General features: G+C 43.2%; 1 protein-coding gene across 1 annotated transcript in view; it reads right to left on the bottom strand.

Moving 5' to 3' along the window:
• The window catches only part of EPS15 (epidermal growth factor receptor pathway substrate 15), a 792,619-nt gene that overhangs the window by 446,963 nt on the left and 320,856 nt on the right, over positions 1-24,800 (bottom strand). The window contains exon 12 of the mRNA XM_069232684.1: positions 9,699-9,787. Coding sequence (XP_069088785.1) covers positions 9,699-9,787 — 89 coding nt within the window. The remainder of the gene's footprint in view (positions 1-9,698; positions 9,788-24,800) is intronic.

Here is a 24,800-nt window from a genome sequence, read left to right as displayed (position 1 = left end):
CTGAATTATGATAGAAACCGGGGAAGAAAGGTAATTTCAACTTTGAGGGCATGCTCTGAGCTTCCCACACTGGTGGGCTATGTTCTGAATGACAGACTTTAACCAGTTTATTCTGCCATCCCACTGCAAGTCCAGTGTGATCAGTAGATAGTCATGACAAGCCTCGCAAAGACAGGCATATGGTTGCCGGATCCATGAGAAACAAGGGCTCTTCAGGACCTTCCAGGAGATAGAGGTTTTTGTCAGAATGCACATTCACCAACATAAGTCATCACTGCAGAGTCATAACATAACTATAACAAGAAAATAATTCTATTTATTTATAGAAATAAGTGCACATGTAAAAATGGGTTTACAAATACTGCACCTAAGCACATATTTATCATTTAAATGACAACTATGCCATATAAAATAAAATCCTCTTGGTAAAACAACCAAGTTGACAGAACATAACTCCTTTCGTACATAAAATAACAGTAACTAAAAATTACAAAGCTGTTAAGAGATAGAACTATTTTACCATTAAAAAAGGAATGCTAAAATAGAGAAGGTATTACTCAAAACACTTAACTCACTTGCATTTTACGCATCAGCAAGCACGATTTTAGGCAAACCCCCCTTTCATTATTTAATTTCAATAAGTCCTCCAATATCAGACGCACTAAATGTGTGGTTATTGATTTCACGATGACAGCCAGGAATCCATACAGCCATTACCAAAAGGAAAAAACACCGCTGCCCCCCATGGGATCAGTAACCAAGCAGCAGACAGATTCTCCAAAGACAATTAAGTAAACTTCTGTGGACTGAATTCAAGGGCGTTCTTGCCTAAAGAGCACAGAAAGAGAGTAAGATGTATTCACAGCCTAGCAATCTACCTCCACAACCATCTGGACTATCAATACATCACAGGAATACATGCTTAAAGCACATTTGCAGCAATAGGGTGGTACCTTAACAATTAACCACAGGCCCCCCACCCCCTTTCCACTTCTTGAGCGCCCAATAAAAACAAACACTGACAAAGACAACCAGTCAGGCTTTTTTCTTTCTTTTTTATACAATGTATTGCTTTTGTGTGCGGAGTTTAATAAGATTCTGTGTACACCTGATAAGAGTCATATTTGATGAAAAAAAAAAAGCAGTACTTGTTCGGTTCACCATTTGTTTCCAAAGGCTACCAGTGTACTTTCTACACATGATATCTGTCAAACCCAGAATCTAGATTGCCTCAAGAATATAAAATTGTGGTTTGCCAAGAACATAGTTACTATTTACCTTCCTTACTAAGATACCACCAAATGTTAGCAAACAAGCACTGAACTCTCTTAGGAAGCAGGCAAAAGCAAGACAATTAGTTAAAGGTTTCAAGAGTGCATCAAATTCACAAGTGAAACATGTCAAGCTTCGGGTACTCCTTAATTTTTAAAAATGGCATCAGCATCAACAAGACACAAAGGACCTCATTACGAGTCTGACGGTCTACTGACCGCCAGATTTGCGGTGGGGGTCCCACCGCAACCCAGCTGGCAGTGGGACTGCTGTATTACGGCTGTGGCGGAACCGCCACGGTCAGACCTCTGACACAGTCAGGCTACCTCCAGCCTGGCGGTTGTAATCCGCCAGGGCAGCGCTCCCCTGGGGATTACGAGTCCCCATACCGCCAGCCTTTCCATGGCGTTTACACTGCCGTGGAAAGGCTGGCTGAATGGGGGCGTCAGGGTGCTCCTGGAGGCCCTGCACTTGGCATGGGCAATGCAGCACCCGCCGCACCACCACATTGCCGACGGCTCAATGATAAGCCGGCTGCAATGTGAAGGCCCTGTTCACCACAGGGTAGGCGGGCGGAAACCTTGTTTCCGCCAGCTCGCCCAGCGGTTAACCTATAATAGGGCCAGCGGTGTTCTGCCCACACTGATGGGACGAGTTTGGCAGGCAGCGGCGACCACCTGCCAACCATGTAATAAGGCCCAAAGTATCAGCATATCATGAACCACTGGAGATGGATGCCTGGAGAGAAGAAAAAGGAGAATCACACCTTTATAATTTAGGAAGGTTTCAAACTCAGACCAAAAGCGAGAGCAATTAAAAATACTCTAAAAACTTTGTTAGACACAGGTACAATGTATTTTCTCTACTGTACAACTTATGTCTGTAGCATGTAGCGCTGCTGCAGTCATGCAGTTTTTAAACATCGGGTCTATTTAGTAACCTTAGCACCAGACTGTTTCTGTATGCAACTAATGACAGACATCACCCCACGCTGATCAGTCGCTTAAAGATTTGATGTGTACCTAATACAGTCCACTAGGCAGTATAATACTCTGACCACTATCTAAGTATTATATTAACAAGTAAATGTGTTTCAAAGAGCTTGCAATCGTGGTGTTCACATCTGCTAAATAAAGACGTCCATTCAATATCAATACAAACTTTTACAATTTATTTTAGATCTGAAAAAACCTGTTGGAAAAAATATCAAAACTATTCAATACAAACTTAGAAAACAAAATCACTTGTGTACAAGTGTCCAACACACACCATACACTCACTCTCTTCCCCTACTGAAGCAACACAGACAACATGCATCGATGATGAAACAACCACATGCTTACAACGGCTTCAAGAAATGCGTTATCTAAACAAGGATCTATAATGAATCAATCATTTTATTTTTTCTAAACCAAATTAGTAAGTGGGTTTAATCATGTACATTAATGGTTTGGCTCCAAAGCAAGGTTTATTTTTACAAACGTCATCAGAAAACTCAATACATAATACTTGATAAACATGATAAATATTCATAATCAAGATTCTGTGGTTAGAGATCAAAATATAAGGCTGCTGATGAGAGAGCTCTACAAAGACAATAAAACCTACGTTAAAACACATTATTCTATTCACCCTTTTCCTATATTTTTGGCTTTATGATTGGTTATCGCCTGAAGCCAATTGTCATAAACTTTTAGTTTCTTTCTGTGGTCCAGAAGCAAGTATACCCATTTCATATATACATGATACTGCCCCAGCATGTTTTCTGTACACTGGGGACCGGCAGAACTGCCAGCTTCAAAATGTTTCTGAATGTCTTGTGAAGGTGGCACCATTTTCATATACACCTGCAACAGGAAGCAGTCCTGGATTCCTATATACGGCTACCAGGCACTCATACGATCTGTATGCTGTTTATGTACACCTTGTATAAGCTACAATATGAAGGTTACATTGTTTCTGTACTACAGTCTCAGGCAGTACACATTTTATGTACATTTAGTGCTAGAGAAGAAAGTACTGCTATTGGCATACCTTTACTATATGTCTTGTTCAATTAGGACTGTCAAGGACCGTGTGGCCTATTTCACTTCTTTAATCCGTGGCTTATGTCTAACTAGTACACACAACAAAACAACCTGCCCCCACTGAAAAAAAGTCGTAATTACTACATACTAAGAACTACTTTTTTACCATAAACTAATTTTATTTGGAGTCAACTGTTATTATCAAAACCCCTTTATAAATACATATATTATGCAATACATATCATATAACATATAATTTGTCAATTTATTAGACTGACAACAAACTTTGATCAACAACTTCTATATCACAGACAGTCACCCCCTCATACAATTCATCACAACCATTCACTCTATACACACATCTCAGATATACTACACCTAAGAAAATTCACATTCAGGCTACCAAGACCAATAATTAACATTTTTGTGTTCAAGAGTATACATCAAAATAAACTCTTCAGATCAGATTATTTTCCTGTATATCTACATGTATACATATACATATTTTCCCTCATTCGTTGTTTCTTTTAACCACACAGTGTTGGGCTTGTTGCACCAAATATACATGCCTTTCAGCTGTGGTTCCAGTCATGTGCTGACTCATGTTACAGTGAAACCCAGCAAGCATTGTATACCTTCTTCATGGTACCAACACCTACCCACCAAAAACAAACTACCGGTGACTTGGGAGATTTCACAATTACCTATCAAGACAATAAATCCAAAATAAATATACCCAGAAGGCGCCAATATCTACTTGAGAAACTCACAAAAGTGAAGCACTCCCTTCACCAGTTTGCATATTTACCCAGATCACCATATCACCTAGAAACCTTGCTTTGCTTAGGTCTTTCTTTTGTAGGAACAGTATATTGTTCATATGCAGAGAAGTACTTTATGGTGAACAACTAGCCTTAGTATAGGAACCTTGTTTGAGTACTCTGCATAGTATATGCTTTTACCTAGAAGAACACATTTTGAAGGCATATACACTTAAGGTCATTTGACCACTTTAGGAAGTTTTGTTTTATTTTTGCGATGTATGATTGGGTGGATAGAAGTTACATTGGACTTTGATATATATGCCCAGTAGTGATGAAAGTGAAGCAAGGTATGATTGAATTGAGATTGCTTTTATGATTACGTGAGGCATTTGTGTATGTTTGCGTTTGATATAATGGTTATCGGGTAAATAATTGTATATAAATACTGGAAATAGCTCACAAAATGGTGAAACCTTTGTTGCATGTTTGTTAAATCACGTTGTGAGGCAATATGGTGATTTGGGTAAATACGCAAACTGCTGAAGTAAGTGCGTCACTTTCAGGAGTTTTTCAAATAAATATTGGAGTCTTCTGAGTTTATTTTGAATTTATTAAAACTATAAGCAATTGCAAAACCTCCCATGACATCCCAGGTTTGTTTTTAGGTGGGTGGTTGCTGGTGCCTTGAAGGTGGTGCATGGTGCCTGTCGGATTTCACCATAACGTGCGTCAGCACATGACTGGAACTTCAACTAAAAGACATGTATATTGGACGCAACAGGCCCAACACTGCATGTTTAAAAGAAAAACGAACGAGGGAAATTATTTATATGTATGTGTGTAGATATATATCAAAAGAACTAGAACTAAAGAGTTTATACGGATGTAATTATTTTGGTGTATTGATGTCATTATTTTGTTGATTAAATTAGTCTATGGTAAAATGTAATCCTTAGTATGAAGTAACTATATAGTATTTTATACAAAAAAAAATTTCAAGGGAGGGTGTTTTGTTCTCTTTCCCCTGTTTGGCTCACTCCATCAGTGTCAGTAGCCTTCTTTGCTGGTACTTCATGTTTAACTAGTGCCAAGGGAAGGCCTCGGACAGATCAAGTTGTGTAACAAGAGAAAAGTATTGACAATGAAGACAGAACATGCACAAGGACACAATTAGATTCTTAGCACCTAGAGACAACTGACAGTGGTGGGTGCTTTACAGATTTTGTTAGGGGTTATTGAGGAATCACAATGACAGGCCAGGGAGTGGGTGATCTCTTTCAAAACCACAATGCTGATTCAATAGCACCTCCCTTTTCCATTAAGGACTGTCTGAATGGACCATCAGAAGGGGAGGCTGTATAGGAGCCTTTTGACCATATTCAAGGGGGTTTCTGAGAGGCTACTGGGATTTTTCTACTCAGCACAAGGGGCCTCCTAGGCTGCTACACTGCTGGAAGATCAGTGGGAAGCATACAGGCTTATCAGCATGCAGGGAGATTGTAAGAGGCTGGACTGGCTTGTAGTGAGTACCAAGGGGTACTTGCACCTTGCACCAGGCCCAGTTATCCCTTATTAGTGTATAGGGTGTCTAGCAGCTTAGGCTGATAGATAATGGTAGCTTAGCAGAGCAGCTCAGGCTGAACTAGGAGACGTGTGAAGCTACTACAGTACCACTTAGTGTCATATGCACAATATCATAAGAAAACACAATACACAATTATACTAAAAATAAAGGTACTTTATTTTTATGACAATATGCCAAAGTATCTTAGAGTGTACCCTCAGTGAGAGGATAGGAAATATACACAAGATATATATACACAATAGCAAAAATATGCAGTATAGTCTTAGAAAACAGTGCAAACAATGTATAGTTACAATAGGATGCAATGGGGAAACATAGGGATAGGGGCAACACAAACCATATACTCCAAAAGTGGAATGTGAACCACGAATGGACCCCAAACCTATGTGACCTTGTAGAGGGTCGCTGGGACTATTAGAAAATAGTGAGAGTTAGAAAAATAACCCTCCCCAAGACCCTGAAAAGTGAGTGCAAAGTGCACTAAAGTTCCCCTAAGGACAAAAGAGTCGTGTTAGAGGAATAATGCAGGAAAGACACAAACCAGCAATGCAACAACTGTGGATTTCCAATCTAGGGTACCTGTGGAACAAGGGGACCAAGTCCAAAAGTCACAAGCAAGTCGGAGATGGGCAGATGCCCAGGAAATGCCAGCTGCGGGTGCAAAGAAGCTTCGACTGGACAGAAGAAGCTGAGGTTTCTGCAGGAACGAAAAGGGCTAGAGACTTCCCCTTTGGTGGACGGATCCCTCTCGCCTTGGAGAGTCGTGCAGAAGTGTTTTCCCGCCGGAAGGACGCCAACAAGCCTTGCTACACGCAAAACGAGCGTTTGGCGTTTTTGGACGCTGCTGGGGCCCAGGAGGGACCAGGAGGTCGCAAGTTGGACCTGAAGAGAGAGGGGACGTCGAGCAAGACAAAGAGCCCTCACTGAAGCAGGTAGCACCCGGAGAAGTGCCAGAAACAGGCACTACGAGGATGCGTGAAACGGTGCTCGCCGAAGTTGCACAAAGGAGTCCCACGTCGCCGGAGACCAACTTAGAAAGTCGTGCAATGCAGGTTAGAGTGCCGTGGACCCAGGCTTGGCTGTGCACAAAGGATTTCCGCCGGAAGTGCACAGGGGCCGGAGTAGCTGCAAAGTCGCGGTTCCCAGCAATGCAGCCCAGCGAGGTGAGGCAAGGACTTACCTCCACCAAACTTGGGCTGAAGAGTCACTGGACTGTGGGGGTCACTTGGACAGCGTCGCTGGATTCGAGGGACCTCGCTCGTCGTGCTGAGAGGAGACCCAAGGGACCGGTAATGCAGCTTTTTGGTGCCTGCGGTTGCAGGGGGAAGATTCCGTCGACCCACGGGAGATTTCTTCGGAGCTTCTGGTGCAGAGAGGAGGCAGGCTACCCCCACAGCATGCACATGCAGGAAAACAGTCGAGAAGGCGGCAGGATCAGCGTTACGGAGTTGCAGTAGTCGTCTTTGCTACTATGTTGCAGGTTTGCAGGCTTCCAGCGCGGTCAGCGGTCGTTTCCTTATCAGAAGGTGAAGAGAGAGATGCAGAGGAACTCGGCTGAGCTCATGCATTCGTTATCTAAAGTTTCCCCAGAGACAGAGACCCTAAATAGCCAGAAAAGAGGGTTTGGCTACCTAGGAGAGAGGAAAGGCTACTAACACCTGAAGGAGCCTATCACAAGGAGTCTCTGACGTCACCTGGTGGCACTGGCCACTCAGAGCAGTCCAGTGTGCCAGCAGCACCTCTGTTTCCAAGATGGCAGAGGTCTGGAGCACACTGGAGGAGCTCTGGACACCTCCCAGGGGAGGTGCAGGTCAGGGGAGTGGTCACTCCCCTTTCCTTTGTCCAGTTTCGCGCCAGAGCAGGGGCTAAGGGGTCCCTGAACCGGTGTAGACTGGCTTATGCAGAATTGGGCACATCTGTGCCCAACAAAGCATTTCCAGAGGCTGGGGGAGGCTACTCCTCCCCTGCCTTCACACCATTTTCCAAAGGGAGAGGGTGTCACACCCTCTCTCAGAGTTAGTTCTTTGTTCTGCCATCCTGGGCCAGGCCTGGCTGGACCCCAGGAGGGCAGCTGCCTGTCTGAGGGGTTGGCAGCAGCAGCAGCTACAGTGAAACCCCAGGAAGGGCAGTCTGGCAGTACCAGGGTCTGTGCTACAGACCACTGGGATCATGGAATTGTACCAACAATGCCAGGATGGCATAGAGGGGGCAATTCCATGATCATAGACATGTTACATGGCCATATTCGGAGTTACCATGGTGAAGCTACATATAGGTAGTGACCTATATGTAGTGCACGCGTGTAATGGTGTCCCCGCACTCACAAAGTTCAGTGAATTGGCTCTGAACAATGTGGGGGCACCTTGGCTAGTGCCAGGGTGCCCTCACACTAAGTAACTTTGCACCTAACCTTTACCAGGTAAAGGTTAGACATATAGGTGACTTATAAGTTACTTAAGTGCAGTGTAAAATGGCTGTGAAATAACGTGGACGTTATTTCACTCAGGCTGCAGTGGCAGGCCTGTGTAAGAATTGTCAGAGCTCCCTATGGGTGGCAAAAGAAATGCTGCAGCCCATAGGGATCTCCTGGAACCCCAATACCCTGGGTACCTCAGTACCATATACTAGGGAATTATAAGGGTGTTCCAGTAAGCCAATGTAAATTGGTAAAAATGGTCACTAGCCTGTCAGTGACAATTTGGAAAGAAATGAGAGAGCATAACCACTGAGGTTCTGATTAGCAGAGCCTCAGTGAGACAGTTAGTCACTACACAGGTAACACATTCAGGCACACTTATGAGCACTGGGGCCCTGGGTTACCAGGGTCCCAGTGACACATACAACTAAAACAACATATATACAGTGAAAAATGGGGGTAACATGCCAGGCAAGATGGTACTTTCCTACAGAGATGCAAAGGCACTTCTGACTGTACATTGTTTTTGCAGGTGCTACTGGTCAGTCTCCCTCCCTACATTCTCAGCTCAGAGACTGTTCATTCGCTACCACTAGTTACTGCACAATTCTATCTGCCTCAACAGCTGCCTCATCATTATTCAGGGGCTTGGGCTCACTGCTCAGACTCTCCTTCATCTACTACAGGCTCTTTCATCAGCAAAGAAATTGGCTGGCCAGACTTACTTATATCTGGCGACATCCATCATAGTCCATGTTATGATTCTTCTTTAGCAATGGCCTTTGAGGGCTGCACCACCAAACACCAACATCAAGCTTGGCAATAGGCCTGAATGTTTTATACGCTCTAGCAATCATTCTCTAGGTAGACTTACTGGGGCTGTTCTGCTGCAAGTTATTGATAAGCCACACCCCATCACCCATTCCAGACAAGGCCAATATGTTAATACATAACGATGCCCCAAACCCGATGTTCATCTGGAACAATAAATGTTGGTTGCTTGCACTCCATGCTATTCAGCTCCAATATTGGTGGTTACCCAACTGCCTCAAACCTCTTTCTAAGGGCAGCTGCAACCACAGCAGAGTACACCAGACCTATTAAGAAGACCACATGATGGAAAACATTTCAGGGTAGGGTTGCCTTAGCCCATGTCCCACAGCAGTGAATGATCCATGGTATCGATGGCCACAGACAGGTCCTAGAGGACTAGGGCTCCTCCCTTGCCTTGATATGCACGTTTTCAGAAATGGTCCAAACTGAAGTACTACCAGATTTGTGATGTGGTTCAACCGGAGGCTGATTTGTAGATGGTGCAATATTTTGTTAATCTCAGTAAAATCTTATAGCCAAATGTGCCCAATTGGAGGTTACAAAGGTAAAGCCCACACACTGATTGATTTATACCACAGGTGTGAAGTTCCGAGATACTCAGTAACTATCTTCCAAAATACAGTATCTGTTACAGTGCAGATCTTTCTCCCTCTGGCTTAGTCTACTGAAAATATGAATATACTTTGTACGCTTTCCTAGACACAATATAAACATGGGTGCCAGAATGCTTACATTTAAAGACAGTACCTTGATGCACAGATCTCAATAAAAAATGACTGACAAAATGAAATGTGACTTACCGCTGCAAATCAACTATTTCATTGTTTAGGGTATCTAGTTCTTTAATAGCTGAGAAATCAGCAACAGGACTCGGTCCCATGGTTGTTGTCTAAGATGCAAAAATATATATATACATTGTTAATTCTTGGTAATGCTTGTACTCATGAGTTTTAAATTGAAACAGATTAGAACATTTTAAATACAGTGTAAGGAGAAACATAATTATTGTTTACATTTGTCTTAGACTGAATAAGGCACATTAAACATTAAATTGAAACATTGTATGGTGAGCAACAATGTCAAAATGGATCACATGTGGACAGTCCTGCAGAGGAGAAAGGCAAGAATGATCCTGCGTTTACATACATTGAACAGGGGCCCGAACGAGATAGGAGTAATACAAAATACCAGATGAGTCAACTAACTTCATGAATGTCTCCTTCAAAAGAGAACCTCAGTTTCCTCAAGTTAATTGGATATTGAAATCCAAGTCACACCATGAAAGGGCAAGAATTAATGAATTGATTATTTGATGAACCAATCACTATATACACTGCAAAACTCGGATTTGGAAACCTCATGGATGTGGAATTTAACTGGAACATCATATCGTAAGAATGAAGTGGAGGTCGGACAACCTGTACCATAACACAGTTTTCTGGCAAATAAAACAGCCGAAGAAATAATGGGCCTGGAGGCATGACAAAAAACAAACAGTTTTGTATCATTACCACATCCAAAGGATTATGGTGAAACTGGCAGGAGGTTATAAATATAGAAAGAATGGAAAAGTAAGTGAATCTGGTGTCCATTAGTAAGGTCTAGACAGAAGCTCATTAGGACACACCAAGGATGTACATGTAGGTGTTTGAGCACAGTGCACTCAATATTAATAACAGGAAGGTCACAGACATGTATATTCAGTGTTCCCAACAAGAAGACCAGCAGCGGCAAGATGGCACACCATGATCCCAGAAGGGTGCTCAAATACGCAGACTGGTGTTAAAAACTATTTTTAACAGTGAGCCTAATGCCAAGGAAAAGGGAACTAAAAAACCTAAGAAAAGCAACTATAAACATTATGGTCCAACTTATTTTAGAATGCATGTGCTATCACTCCCCTAATGAATAGCACCTCGAGCAGAGGTGAGCAACATTTGAAACTCCATACATCACAGGTGAGCAATTACTAATGAGGACACAGTAAAACACCAAAGAATCTGCTTTTGTTTTACTTAGGCAGAGGAAAGGAGGTTACAATAGGAAAACAAAAGTACTTTCATAAAGAAAAGTGTGGCAACTTGCTATGTGATAATTACCTGGTAGAATGAGGTGATAGAGCTTTAGAATTAAGACACTCTGGGTTAGAACTTAAAATGGAATTGTAATTATTCATTATCCTATCCATTTTCACTCTAGGTAACGACACCAAGAAGGCAGAAACACCGCAGAGGAAACCCAGTTTTCAGTATTAGGAATAAGAGAATCTAAGCAACTCCTAGGGAAGACCTCAAGCAATTTGTTTATTCCAAATATAAGGTCAAAACGTGTAGACTGAAGTCACTAAAGAGTGTGGCTAGCGCAATCGTAAAGTGACAAGGGGCTCTGACAAAAAAATCCTAACAGACTTTTAATTGACATTGCTACGTCCTCTACTACCTTTTCTTTAGTTTATCAACTAACTAAAGTGGTTCCCTCAAAAAGAAAAGCAATACCATATAAGATCCTCGGAAAAGTGAGCGATTACATTTAAAATTTCTTCTGTTTTTATTACATTACAAAAAATGTAATGAAGGGAAAAACAAGCAGAACTGAAATGGCATTATGAGAGCTGCATACACATATATGTATTTTTATTGAACAATTAACGTTTTGACAAATGTTATGGAATCAAATTATGTGGATACATAACTGAAGATGAAGTGTTCGAAATGGTATCCAATAAAATGGATACCGCTGTCAGAAACAGATCCATTTGACATTTTACTGAGAACAATTAATATTGATCAAAGAACGATTGGAAAACCGGGCTAACAGTGTTACACAAACCAACCTTTGATATGCCTAAGCATCAAAATCAGCATCCAGCTCTTGATTCATGATGGCATTCTAGACTACCCTAACAATCAGAGCATGTTCTGACTGAAATAGTAAGGAACGTTTAAGTGAGCTTGGCTGCTAAGAATATGGAGGCCTATATATTTGAAAGGCTAAAGCACCTCCACCTTATTCTGGGATGTTGTTAGAGCCTCCCTAGTTCCCTTCATGCAGCCAGACCATGACTGTATGATGATTGTTATTCGTTTTTAAAGGGCACGATTACCATGGGACAGGGTGTACTGGCATTACAGCATCATAACTTTGTATGAAACCACATTATTGATAACTATGATGTTAAGTGTTCAAAATAGTAGCCCCATGAATACAGCATCAGTACCTGGGCATCTCAAAGAATTATCTGTAAGTCAAACTAATGTGCTCCTTTTGCTGACATTACCTCAGCAAAATCCATCCTGGCCAAAGGTGAGAAGAACAGAACAAAAACCTGTGTTAATGCACTGCCTTGTAGTCTGATCTTATCACATCTCTCCAAAACCTGGATGGCATCCTTCAGATTGCACTGACAGTGGGTCCGCTGGAACTTTAAATTCCATTGTTGCACCCATATGAGCCACCAGGCATAGCTGTTGAGGAGGATGCAGGAGGCTAGAGGCAAAGAAGCCTCACAACTGGTCTCAGCATGATCCAGGATCAACAGTGAAACCTCTGGATCATAGCCCAAATGTCCTCGACTCAGTGCGGCAATGAGAAAGCCCTGACCCCCACAGAGGATTGCTTCAATGAATGGAAGTCTCCGTGAAGGAGCCAAGTGGAACCTTGGCTCACGGATAGCAAAGCCCAATGATTTCAAGATATTCACCATCATCCTGAGGTGTCGATGACTGACTGGGATGATCCTGTCGTTAACAGCCAGTCTTCAAAATACACGAACGCTGGCATCCCAATTTCTGAAGATGGGAAGCGAACACTACCATCACTTTTGTTAACACCTGATGGGCACTGATGAAGTCAAAAGGGAGCAAAGCAAAATGAAAATGCTCCTGGCCTTCACTGAATCATAGATAACGTCTGTGGGACTGCAGGATGCGCATAAGAAAATACATGCTCTGCAGGTCCATGGACACCATCCGTTCCCTTGGCCCAGAACAGACAGAATCTGGGTCAGCATAAGTATTTTAAATGTTTCCTTCTACAGTAAGACATTATGTTTCAAGGTCTAAAATCGGCTTGATACCCTAGTCCCTCCGAAGTTGGAAATAGTTAGTGTATCAACCCCCCTCCTCTTTTAGAGTCTAGAACCCTCTTGATAGCACTCTTGGAGAACAACTGGAACACTTGTGACAGACTGGGCAAGTGCTCATCTGAAATTCACACTGGTGTCAGAAGAATAGTAGGCGAGGCCGGAACAAAAGGTAGGGGGATAGCCATTTTAAACAGTCTGTAAAACCCTTCAGTCTAATGTGATGGAACGCCAACATGGGACGAAATGTCAAAGCAGTCTGCTATGCATCATAGGGCAAACTAAAGTGATTTGGTGATCGTTGTACACAGAAAGTGCAATTGGAAGACTGATGCCCCTTCCTAGCTCCAACTCTGTCTGCCAGAACCACATTTTTGAAAAGACTATGGTGCCTGCTGCAGCGATGGGAAGGTTGTCTCTGCCTATGCTCCAGCCCTCTTGAATAGCCTCTAAACATTCGAAATTGTTTGGCAGGGGGCAACCACCTCAATAAGGAGGGACCCATCAAAGGACCTATCCATGACAGAGGATACTAACCTCTCTGGGAAATCCTGTGGAATGTATACATGTGTCTCAATGAAGTACAACACGAGGACAGACTGCCCTACCCACGCAAATTGTAGTATCCAGACTTCCACAGATAATATATTTGGCTGTCTCTTATCCATTATGAAATATCTGAGCCAGAGACGCCCAACGTCATCTGCAAAGGCAAACACGATCTCGTTGGCAATGCCCCACCAAACAAACAGCATTTATGGGTGGAAATGCTAAACTCTCAAAAGAAAAACTGTAGATGCCAAAAGCCTCAATCCTCTTTGATTTCCTAACCAAAGGAGTGGTTGAAGAGGAGTTAGGATTCACCTTTCTGGTCGAGGCCTACAGATTAGGCTGTCTGGAGTGGGGTGCTTGGCAAAAAACTCTAGGTCACCATGCGTCAGGATGTGATGTTTGGTCGCTTACCTATCCACGCAGGCAAGAACAAGCGTGCCTCAGCTACCCTCCCGACCACCTAAGCAAATGAGGCTCTCGCTTCCACTTGTGGCCTAAGTATCAAATCAAGTTCTGTCTCATGTGAAGTGTCAAATCTACTGCCATTCTGGAAGTCTATGTACAAGGCATCTTCAGTATAGTGAGGAGCAGCAAGTCTTCGGGAAACAGACTTTGCTACACAGGCATTACAGCGCAATGCCTTTACTGCACATCAGCATTTTTTGAGTTGCTAATGACTTTGGCACCATTTGACCAATCTCCACAAAACTTTTTAAAAGGTTGCTACCTTTTGATTAGTGTGAACATGGAAAGTTTCTGGGTGATATGTCAAGTGGGGGCCATGAAAAAAGGGTGGTCCCCAAACGCGAAATCCACATGCAATTTCCATACACTTCTTTAAGACCGGCTACAGCAAAAACTGATAAGCAAAATTACACAAAATTTGGCAAGGTGCTAGATGCTGGTCTGCAGATTGTGCTTTTTGTGATTTGGTGTAAATCCGTTCAGTAACATTTGAGAAATTAAGGTTGAAAAATAATTGTGTATCTGGATGTTTGGGTCTGCCAGAGTCTCGTGAGACACTTGCGGGAGTACCAATTTGGGAATACAGCGTTCTGATTGGTCCAGGGAGATTTATTTACTTTGGGCCATCTCACTCCCGAGAGAGTCAGACTACCGCAGAAGCAAGCGCTCTGACTGGCTGCCAGCAACCTGAGAGAAATGTTGCTGGCAGCCATTACAAGATTCTGGGACTTAGTCTGCTATGCTGAAGTTAAAAAAAAATAACAAAAGGGGGCAGGGTAGGGATACTCTGACCTCATAGGCCCCACGGGGGGAACCCAGAGGGATCCATAGGCCAAAAAGGGGAAAAAATCTGCAAACAATGCTGGGATCCCGTGGGATTGTGCAAAAAAATTTTAAACAAAATACGTTGACTTTGACGCATCATTCATTAGTTATATGCCCCCGAGGAGCGTACGCCTGGAGCCGAAATCATAAGAAAAGGCGATGTGGGCCACACTGCCCCCCTGTTTGAGTCGCTAAAGGCCCAAGGGATATCAAATTACAGAAAACAGGGAGCGGGTGTCCAGCTGCCATCCATGAGCCACTAATCGTCCCAGGGACCCCATCCCCCCTGGGGCCGACTCAGCAGCTGTGCCCCTGGGAGCCCACCACTGGGACACAGCGGTTTGCCTGCCCGCACTGGTGCATGTAGGGAAATCAGTGTTTGCTCTCGCTTGGCAGAAGCATGTGGGAGCAAACACCAAGTCTGATCCCAGCAGGTGGGAGCTTTAAAAATGCTCCCACCAACTGGGAGATGACTTTTGAGCTGTTTCCCTGCCCTCGCTGAAGCGTACAGGGAAACAGATCAAAATATTGCTACTGCCCACAAGGAGCAGCTTTAGTACCTGCTCCCTGCAGGCAGGAGCCATGCTGGCTCCAGCTGTATGTGGGGATCTAGCTGGGTCTGCAGGGGCCTTGGGGGGGCTCCCCCTGTGGCCATCAACGGACTATGGTGGGTGCCCTTGGGGCCCTAGGGCCTAACCAGACTCTGCCCCCCTCCCTTTTATTCTTAGTATTGGCTCTAAGGAGGGGGTGGGGGTCCCAAGGTCCTAACATGTCTTGGGGAGGGGGCTGTGTGGCCCCCCTCCCCTTCAAAATAACAACAGTCCTGGGTAATGGGGTGCCCAGGGTCTAATTAGTTTTGGGGAGGGGGACTATGCGGATTGCATCCCCTTTAAAATATATATACTGTTTGGGGAATGAGTGGGGGGGTGGGGGAGAGGAGGAGGGGGGCCCTCTCCCCTTAAAAAAAGAAAGGAAAAAAAGCCTTGGATGGGGTCCTCCGGGCCAGGCCCTGTGGCCAAGCCCCGCAGCGCACAGCTGAAGGATCTGTGCAGTGAGTTTGGCTACCTTTGGGGGAGTTGACCACAGGGCATGTTCGCAGGCGAGACCTTGTGGCCAACCCCCCCACTATACACGACCAAAGGATGTGCGCAGCATGGGGCTGGCTGCATGTGGGGGGTTGGCCGCAGTCAGCCAATCCCCAGTTGTACACAGCTTTTACATATGGTAGTTAAATATTGCTTTACATTTAAAAAAAAAAATGAAATTCACTGAAAAAACAAAGGTTAAAGTCACATTACATTTAGGTGGACTAAAAAAGAAAAACACAGAAATTCACCAGTTATAGTTAGCAGACCTCACTATAATTTACTCCCCCACCATTCTCTATTTATGACCTCACATATTACATCACTCATGAGATGTTCTAGGACATCAGTTATGACATCACTGATGACATCTCAAAAGACATCATTGAAAACATCATCCAATGAGTGCGCTAAATTGTTTTACAGTTTACATAGTGGTGGGTAGCTACCATTTTACTTTTCTATCTAATTCTGCACAGCCTGGGTCCTGCTAATGGGTGTAACTATTTACAAAACGCATGCACTCCTAATGCATCATAGATGTGTAGAGGTACTGAAAACATTACAAAGTTTTAATTGAAGAGTAACTTTGTGTAGGTGACAGTTGGTGGCTTGTGTTCAGTATATTTGACAAAAGTTTTTTTGGTACTGCAGAAAAGGTTTCCAGCAGGGCAAAGATTGTACGTATTACATTCTAAGTTTTGTAAGCAGCCTGGAGTTATTAGACAGAACTGTCTCAGCATGACAATTTCTACTTAAAACAGAAGACTGTCCACCAAATATTAAGCTAGGTGCATGTTTCACTTCAGAGGATGGGCTATCTGTCGGTTTTCACCAAAGTATGAAGGCTGCAGGTAATATAATCTTTAGCAACTTCAAGCGTTGCATACAGTGTACGCTTTTCTTAGCAGATACTTGTTAATAACCTGTAGTGTATTTCTCATGAGTTTCACTGTCTGCAAACAGTCTGGTACAGGGCAAAGTCGACCATATAATGAATAATGTTTACAGTATGCACTTCTCTACTCATATCAACTTCATTTCTCAATGTAGGTTTGGTGACTATCAGGGGTTTGATACAGATAAAAACATATCGGGACTAGCTGAGAAATCCGCTCTGTGGCTGGCGACCACGTAGGCGTGATGCTCTCATTGTGACGATCTTGCACCTTCTCAGATGAGTCAGAGTGGCATTATAGTTATGAGTCCTGCTGCACTTTCTTACACTTTTGCTTGGACTTAATGGAGGACTTTGAGTGTGAAAGTTGAACAGTCACAGGTATGCTTTAGAAGTGAGTTGCACCAGGGACTTGGATCAAGTGCAGGACTTGTGTGAAGACCGTGAAAACTTCTTGTGTTCACTGACATACATTTTATCTTCACCTCCCGGTCGCCATCGGTGAATGAGGGATTAGTTATTACATGACTTTAGAGTTGTGCCCCAAGCCCAGTCACCAAAGACAAAGCTTGAGCAGGTCCATAACCGACATCTGCTTCCTGCAGTTGTGGCATGACTTGAAACCTATCGCTTTGGGTGGGGACATCATTGCCTAGCACACTGAAGAATTTGTTTTTAAAGTTGTAGAAAACCCAACTAAGTTGAGTGTGGCATTCCGGATCAACACTTGAAGGCGCCGAAAGAAAGGAACTGACATCAGTGCACCAGGGTGGCACATGTGGTTCTGCCCCATTACTTCATGGATGGTGTGGAGCCAGCGTAGAGTCACACTGCACCACCTAGTGGATAGTCAGAGCACTGGTATGGAGAACATTTTCCGGGGGAGTATTTTAAAATGAGGAATCAGTGGTCTGAACTACCCATCAGAAATGTAATGACAGAGGATGAGGAAGGGAATGTGGTGGACACTGCAAAGGGATGGCCAAAATGTTTGCAACCTACCTCGGGAAGCTATCCATTTCTAGAGTAGGACCGAGTAACAGCAGTGTCGAGATTACAACAGGTGGAAAGAAGGCCCCTGGTCCTAACAGGTTTCTGCCTGGATTTCTTTTAATGTCTGGGGAGAAAAACTGGCGACTCTCTTAAAGGGATGTTCTGTGAGGCACAGAAGGTGGGATCTCTGCCACAGATTCTTAGAATGACGACTACAGTGCTGATCCGTAAAGAAGGAAATCTGATTAAGCAATGTGCCTCGTACAGACCCATCATTTTGCTTAATTTGTAAGTGAACATTCTGGTGAAGGTTCTGGTGAATCGCAGAAAAATTGGGCTTTATGCGGCTAAGGTCCACCTGACACAACCTTAGGCAGCTGTTCGGATGTCTGGTGAGAAGGAAGACCTTGGGGCAGCCAGCAATTTTGTTGCCACTTGATGCAGAAACGATATCTGACTCTGTGGAATCCAGCAGAAAACTGGGCTTGGAGTAGAGTTCCTGTCATGGTTTTAACTCCTATATACCAGACCCCAAGCACTGGTTAAAGTCAACAGTGATGTTAGGGCCATTTGAGGTGGGGTGGAGGACAAGGCTGGGCTGACACTCTCCCCTGTTTACTTTGGCAGTGAAGCCCCTTGTGAACTGGATAAGGATGCATACCCAGGTTCGGCGGATAGGGCGGGCCACGGACTGGGAAGACGTGATTACACTCTATGCTAACGATCACCTGCTTTATCTGACAGACTAGGTGTAATCTATAGCACAAATTTTTGAAATCCTAGATGTAATTTATGGTATTCACTGGGATTTATTAATTGCACAAGTCTAAAGTGTTCCCTGTCACCCCTCGGCAAACACTAGCAGGCTGGAACTGCCACTTGCACAAGATGCAAGAGGGGTTTGTGATCCCAGGAATCTGATGGAGTTCAACAGGCGGAACCTGGGGAAGGTACTTGAAGACTACAAAATAAATGTAGGGTATTGGCGGAAACTCCATCCCTCTCGCTACTGGGTACAGTAGTCCTCCCCAAAACTATAATCTTACCTACCTACAATCCCAAGATTTATGAATACCTAACTAGAGAATTAGCACAACGGCACCAGTAATTGTTTGGTGTGACATTTATTATAACATAGATAAACCAAAACTTTCACAAAATTAGAAGGGAAAACCCCAAAAGCTGGATAGGCCATAGACTGAATCATTTAGTACACTGCTTCAAATATTCCTAGGCTACACTACACCCAGTAGATATGGAATATACATTTTATTCCTATCCCTATAAAAAATAAAAATCACGAGAACAGATATATATCTAGCTCCTATGTATAGGCTATGTAGTCTACAGTTGAGAAATATTCTAAAATATTTTCAGGTAATAACCCCTTACTGTTAGAACTTCCTGTTGCGAAGATTGATAATTCAGCATTTAAATGGACCTCTGCGAAAGCCTTATTAAAAGACTCAGAATACGTTAAATATATGGAACAGAAGACACCAATTTTTTAGATCATTTAATGTCTGCTCTGCTGAGCCACTTATAGTGTTGAATATGTTCAAAGTTGCTGTTTGCGGCCAGCTCCAAGTAATACAATTAAGGAGCAAAAAATCTTGCAAGCCCAGACAGATATTCTTTATTTAGAAATTGTGGAGTTAAAAAACAAACACACAAATACTGTTATCAAGAAATATCATTTAGAAAAGGGCTTTTCGATTAGTAGCTTCTGAGCTACTGGTAAGCTACCTGTAAGTAACTCTTGTGTTGGAAACCCAGCCTACTAAATTAAAAGCTTTTGCTTAGTTTAAATTAATATATGTGTCTCAATAACAAAAGGTTTGTATATTTAAGATGAAAAGTACTTATGTTCATAACTCATAAGCTGATGTTTTAAGAAAAACCAATCTCCAAAATAAAAAAAAACTGATATTTGAGTGATGTATCCTGCAGCACTGAGGAGATGTATTACTAAAGTGAACTAGGTGCCAGGGGCCCTGCGGCTATGGCTGCCATGTAATACCCATGTAGCTGCATTCCTAACTGATAGTCACTTTGACACTGCTGCCGGCAACCTGGTCTGAAGCACTGAGGTGATCACTGCTGCTAACCTTGCATTGGGGGTCCAATAATGTAATGTCAGATACGGTAACTAATATTTTAGTAGCTAGCAATGATTTTCAATGAACACAAGTAGCTCTTATTACAGAAAAGGTTGGAGACCCCAGATTTATTCATTCCGAGTGTTAAAAATGGGGGAAAGGATTAATACACAAAAATATTTTCGCCCTAAATTTCGTCTATTGACCATCAGGCATAATGACAAGTGCCTACAAAGTTACATTAATAGTATGGCGGTTCGTTTGGGCATGCTGGCAGTAAACCATTAAATATATTAAGGCCCTGCTAAAAAGCACTACGTAGACCCACTAGTAATAAGGTAGGAAAACAAACCCAAACTAAGGCTCAAATTGTTCAGTAAACCCGTTACTCGCGATGCACCTAGTACACAAACTATCCTGCAACCGGACCTGTCCAGTGCACCACACAGGGCACCAGAAAGGGCAGATAAGCTAGTGAAAGGCAGGGCCATGAATGACCGGAGAGAAGCGCCATAAAGCTCCACCCTTGAATAACCGATGCAAAAGGGTCAAGAAATGACAGGCCGAGTAGCAGACTGGGAGAGTGAGGCAATAACAAAGCTCAACAAAGTAGAGTAGAGCAAAATGTGAAGAAAATTACAGCCTAGAACTAATTATAATATAGAAAATTACACATTATTATAATAGTATTATTGATTTCATACAATAGGAAGGCCGGGTTCTACAGCAATCCACTGTATTAAATGTGCGTTAAAATGTGAAGGCTAGATAATATGCAACAAAAGTAATACACATTTAATAGTTCAGGAGAGGCAGTGCTTAATTTGAGCATGAGGTTAAGGGGGTGCGCTTCCGGCACTTATGTTCTTTGCATCAGGCGTTTACTACGAGCAAAAGACACTAATGGGAAATCAGGGGGAAGAGAAAGACGGACAAGAGTCATAAAGGGAGAAAGCTGCACGAGTGAGCTGAACGGGCAGGGGGGGGGGGGGGGGGGGGGGGGTTGTAAATGGATTAAAGAGGCCCGAGAAGGCTTTAGTATTACACTGCGTCAGCATGCTGTGCTCGCACATTTATTTGCAGCATCTGGGTGTTTCACAGGAGAGCTTTGGTCACCGACACGTTTTTATTTACAAATGAAGCACAGAGAGAGGTCATCAAATATATACCGAGCCCGGGGAATCAGATGTGTTACTTGCATTCGGTCATTTCAGCAAAAGCAACCAAGTGATAGAAAAGCAGAAGTCTTAGTAGCAAATCAGAGAAAACATAACAACAACTCACAGACCAATCAATAGGCTATTAACGAACAGTTGCAGAGCAGGCAAGAAAAAGGAGATAAGGGGATAAAAACCGAGGCACTTGAACGCGCTTCCTTAATTATTCCTAAAGGAAAAAATCTCACACATTGCAAAATCGAGTCATCTACTGACAACCTATGAAATTAACCAAAGTGCCTCAGACTGGCCCATGTTTCACGGCGCCCCCGCCAGCACCAGCTACCTCAGGATTTAATTTGAGTTCCCACGTAGATTCTAAAGTCTCCCTCACATTACAGTGGACAAAATAACCAGCGCCTGCTTCTTCCAGTTCGTAAAAAGCATTCATACCCTCATCAAGCGTCATCGCCACAACTTCACCACGTGTAATAAATGCTCCAATGCAGTCCAGACCGGATTATGCCAGTTCTGTCAACCTGGCCTCCAGTGCCTGCGTTATTTTCAGATGGTACCGACCGCTGCGACTCGTCTGGTCTGACAGGCTCCGTCATGTAACTGGTACGCCGAGATGACTCCCCTAGCTGCCTGCAGGACGGTCACTTCAAAGGCAGTCACTGTGTACAGGGGGCTTCACCTCAAATTTACTACTGTCAAGGCCACAAAACGTGAATTGTATAGGCCACGGAAAGCTCTAGGTGCAGACTATCAATTGTTTCCGATTGTGTCCAGAAGGCCGTCCGGTAACGTTTGGAGACAGGAATTTACATGCATACAGAAGAAATTGATAAGCAGACCACAAACCTTTCCCTGGCCTATACCCGCAAACTGTAAACTTCACACTTGTATAGTGCACTGATCACCTGTTAGGATCTCAAGGTGCTGTACGCATAGCGCTGTGGAACCCCTCCCGGCTTTTCCCTGTGAGGCGCCCACTCCTGGGCAACCCCCAGGGTGAAGCCAGGCATCCAAGCGCTGTCAGAGCCGTTGTGGAGATTAAGCAAGCGATTGCCCAGAGTTAAGGATTAATTAGATTACGCACGGAGGCGAGAATTATCTGGTCCAAGGGAATTGAGCCCAAGACCCGCCAAGGAGGGAATAAAAACCTAGTCCCGGGCCTGACCTCTGCATCAGGGTCTGCCGCTCTAACCATTGTGCCACACTTCTCCACGTCAAGATGCAATAATGTCTTAATCTTGTTCCTGCATAGTAATGTCTATTCACTTTAAGATTAGAACCCTTTTTAGGTCTCGCCTGTCGACAGTGCATATGCTGTCCGCTAGAGGCATATTGTTTACTATAAAGGGCTTGGGAGTCAACCCATTGTTTACTACTGGTTGGCATCATTGTCACTTTGCTTGGCTGCATCCCAATTGGCCAGTGCTTGCAAGGCGTTGCTTCCTTTTCTTTGGAGCATAGACAAACCACAGATTGATTTGGCTTAGTGTCCGTCCAGTGCCTGCACTTTGATTCAGGTACTATTTATTTCACTGCTGCTCTTTTTATGTACCACATTTTATTTATTGTTACACTACTTATCTCCTTACACGTTTACATTTCAAGACCCTTCTGCTTCCCCCTTCTGCTGCTTTCTCCATTCGTTCTGTTTTCAAAGGCATTTTTCGACATTGTTTATCTATGCCTGCATATTTTGGCCTACTCGTACAACAAAAATAAAATTACATTTCACGATACTCCGCTCCATGCCTCTCTTCTATAAGCCACGCCACTAATTTGCATCCATGGTGAACAGCAACCACGCTGCTGTACAACACTGCTAAAAGACTTTGGCAAAGCCAATAGCTCTCCAATAGGCTAAACCTATTGGCTTTGACAATGCTTGTTAAATCACTTTTGCTTCTCTATCCTGGTTGTACAGTGCTAGTGTGGCAACTCGGGGGCAGCACTTCAAAGATGACATTAAAAGGCTTCTTGCGTTCACGAACTAAGAAAATAAATAAATTGACAGTGAAGGGCGTGTGCCTGTCTTAGTGCACAAATTTAACCTAAGAAAGCAATGCTCCTCTGAGGAAAGGCTAGCCGAGCAGCAAAAGCTGCTATTTAACGGTAGGGCGCCCCTCATGGCACCAGCGCAAAAGTGATAAATATTTAGCTCTACTGCCTTTACAATGAATCTATCCCTACTGCCTTGTTCGTTTAGCTTTTTTTTATTATTTTAAACAGACACGTCGGTAGTCAGTTTTACCAGAAATAAAAAAACAGTTTAAGCATTAATCAAGAAGGAAAATATTCGTTGGTTACAAGAATCACTCTGGAACGGATTCATGCTTGCATTTTCCCTACAATTATTTCAGTGCACTTATTGGGTACACAGACTGCCCAATCCAGCATGGCAGATGGCAAGAGAAAGCTGTTCCACACTTCCATTCGAGGACTACCAGCTGGTGCACTAGATGCAGACCGAGATCATCACAATACCTGGCAGCTGATCCAGGTATGTAGATGTCTTCTGCTCACAGTTTTTTATCCTGGCCTACATTCTCATGAGCCTGTTGTTTCTGGAATTTGTTGCTGGTACCAGTTGCTTCTCAAATGCCCCCGCAGTGCGGGGGAGAGCTCTGGCCCCCCCTCAGCACAGTACCCTGCCCTGAGAGCTTCTGAGTCGGGGGGGGGGGGGGGGGGGGTACCAAGTACTTTGCTTGGGGGGGGGGGGGGGTTAAGTTTCGTTGCGCCACTGTCAGGTACTTGTCCTTCCAGCTGCTTTGTTAGTAATGTCTCAAAGACGTTTTTCTCCTAACCTTTATGTTCCTTTACTGGTCTGCTCTTTTGTTTCACTGGATGTGCTGGTCATTGCTTTCACTACTTTAAGTATGTTACTTAAGCGGCAGCCCTGCACTCCTCTGGGACCTTGAGATAATACTGTATACTGCGTTTATGTACATTAATTGCAGAGGGAGAAACACCCTATTTACGGCTCCCATATTAAATTATTTCAAGAACACACACAAGAACACACACGGTGTGTGTGTATCACATGGTGAGTTTTAATATAATTTAGCAATCGGAATACATACATTATGAAAATTAAGTCTTTTTCATGTATTTCACATGAACATTCTGTATTCTCTGTTCCTACTGACAGTGATTGGCCATATTGAAAATAACTTACTTACTGTATAGGGCAGTGAGTTTAATGGTGAATAGGGACATACAGAAAACGTTTTTTTTTTGTTTTTTTTTTTTAAAGATTTATTTTTAATTTTCCGCTGAAGAATAATAAATCAACTCAAATGCACACTAAGTTCACGCAGGGGCGAGATTCTTAATTGTCCTTGTATTGTGCTTAATTGGTGTGTGTAACAGGTTTTGGCCATCGTACTTTAACTGGCCTTCATCACATCATTCCTTCATTTCACTTATGCTTTTAGCTGTCCCCGTAGAGGGAGCTGCTCGTAAAGGTGCAGCATATTTGCGAAGATGATCACAACACTGATGCAAATAACAACTGTAAAACTCATGAGGTGTCACTTATTTTAATGTGGCCACTCATCAAATCATTTAAAAAATGAAAAAGCATTTTGATATGAATTGCAAAATGAATACATATTTTGATAATACATGCACACGGTTTGCTGAACTGTAATAAAACGAATTAATGTTAAACACACGAAGATATGAATTTTGTAATTATAACGTGTTCTTGAAATAATGTAATATAGGGATGGT

This window comes from Pleurodeles waltl, chromosome 4_2 (assembly GCF_031143425.1).
Source record: "Pleurodeles waltl isolate 20211129_DDA chromosome 4_2, aPleWal1.hap1.20221129, whole genome shotgun sequence".
NCBI lineage: Eukaryota > Metazoa > Chordata > Amphibia > Caudata > Salamandridae > Pleurodeles > Pleurodeles waltl.
The sequence above is the reverse complement of the archived record's forward strand: the minus strand, read 5'-3'. Positions and strand labels throughout refer to the sequence as shown.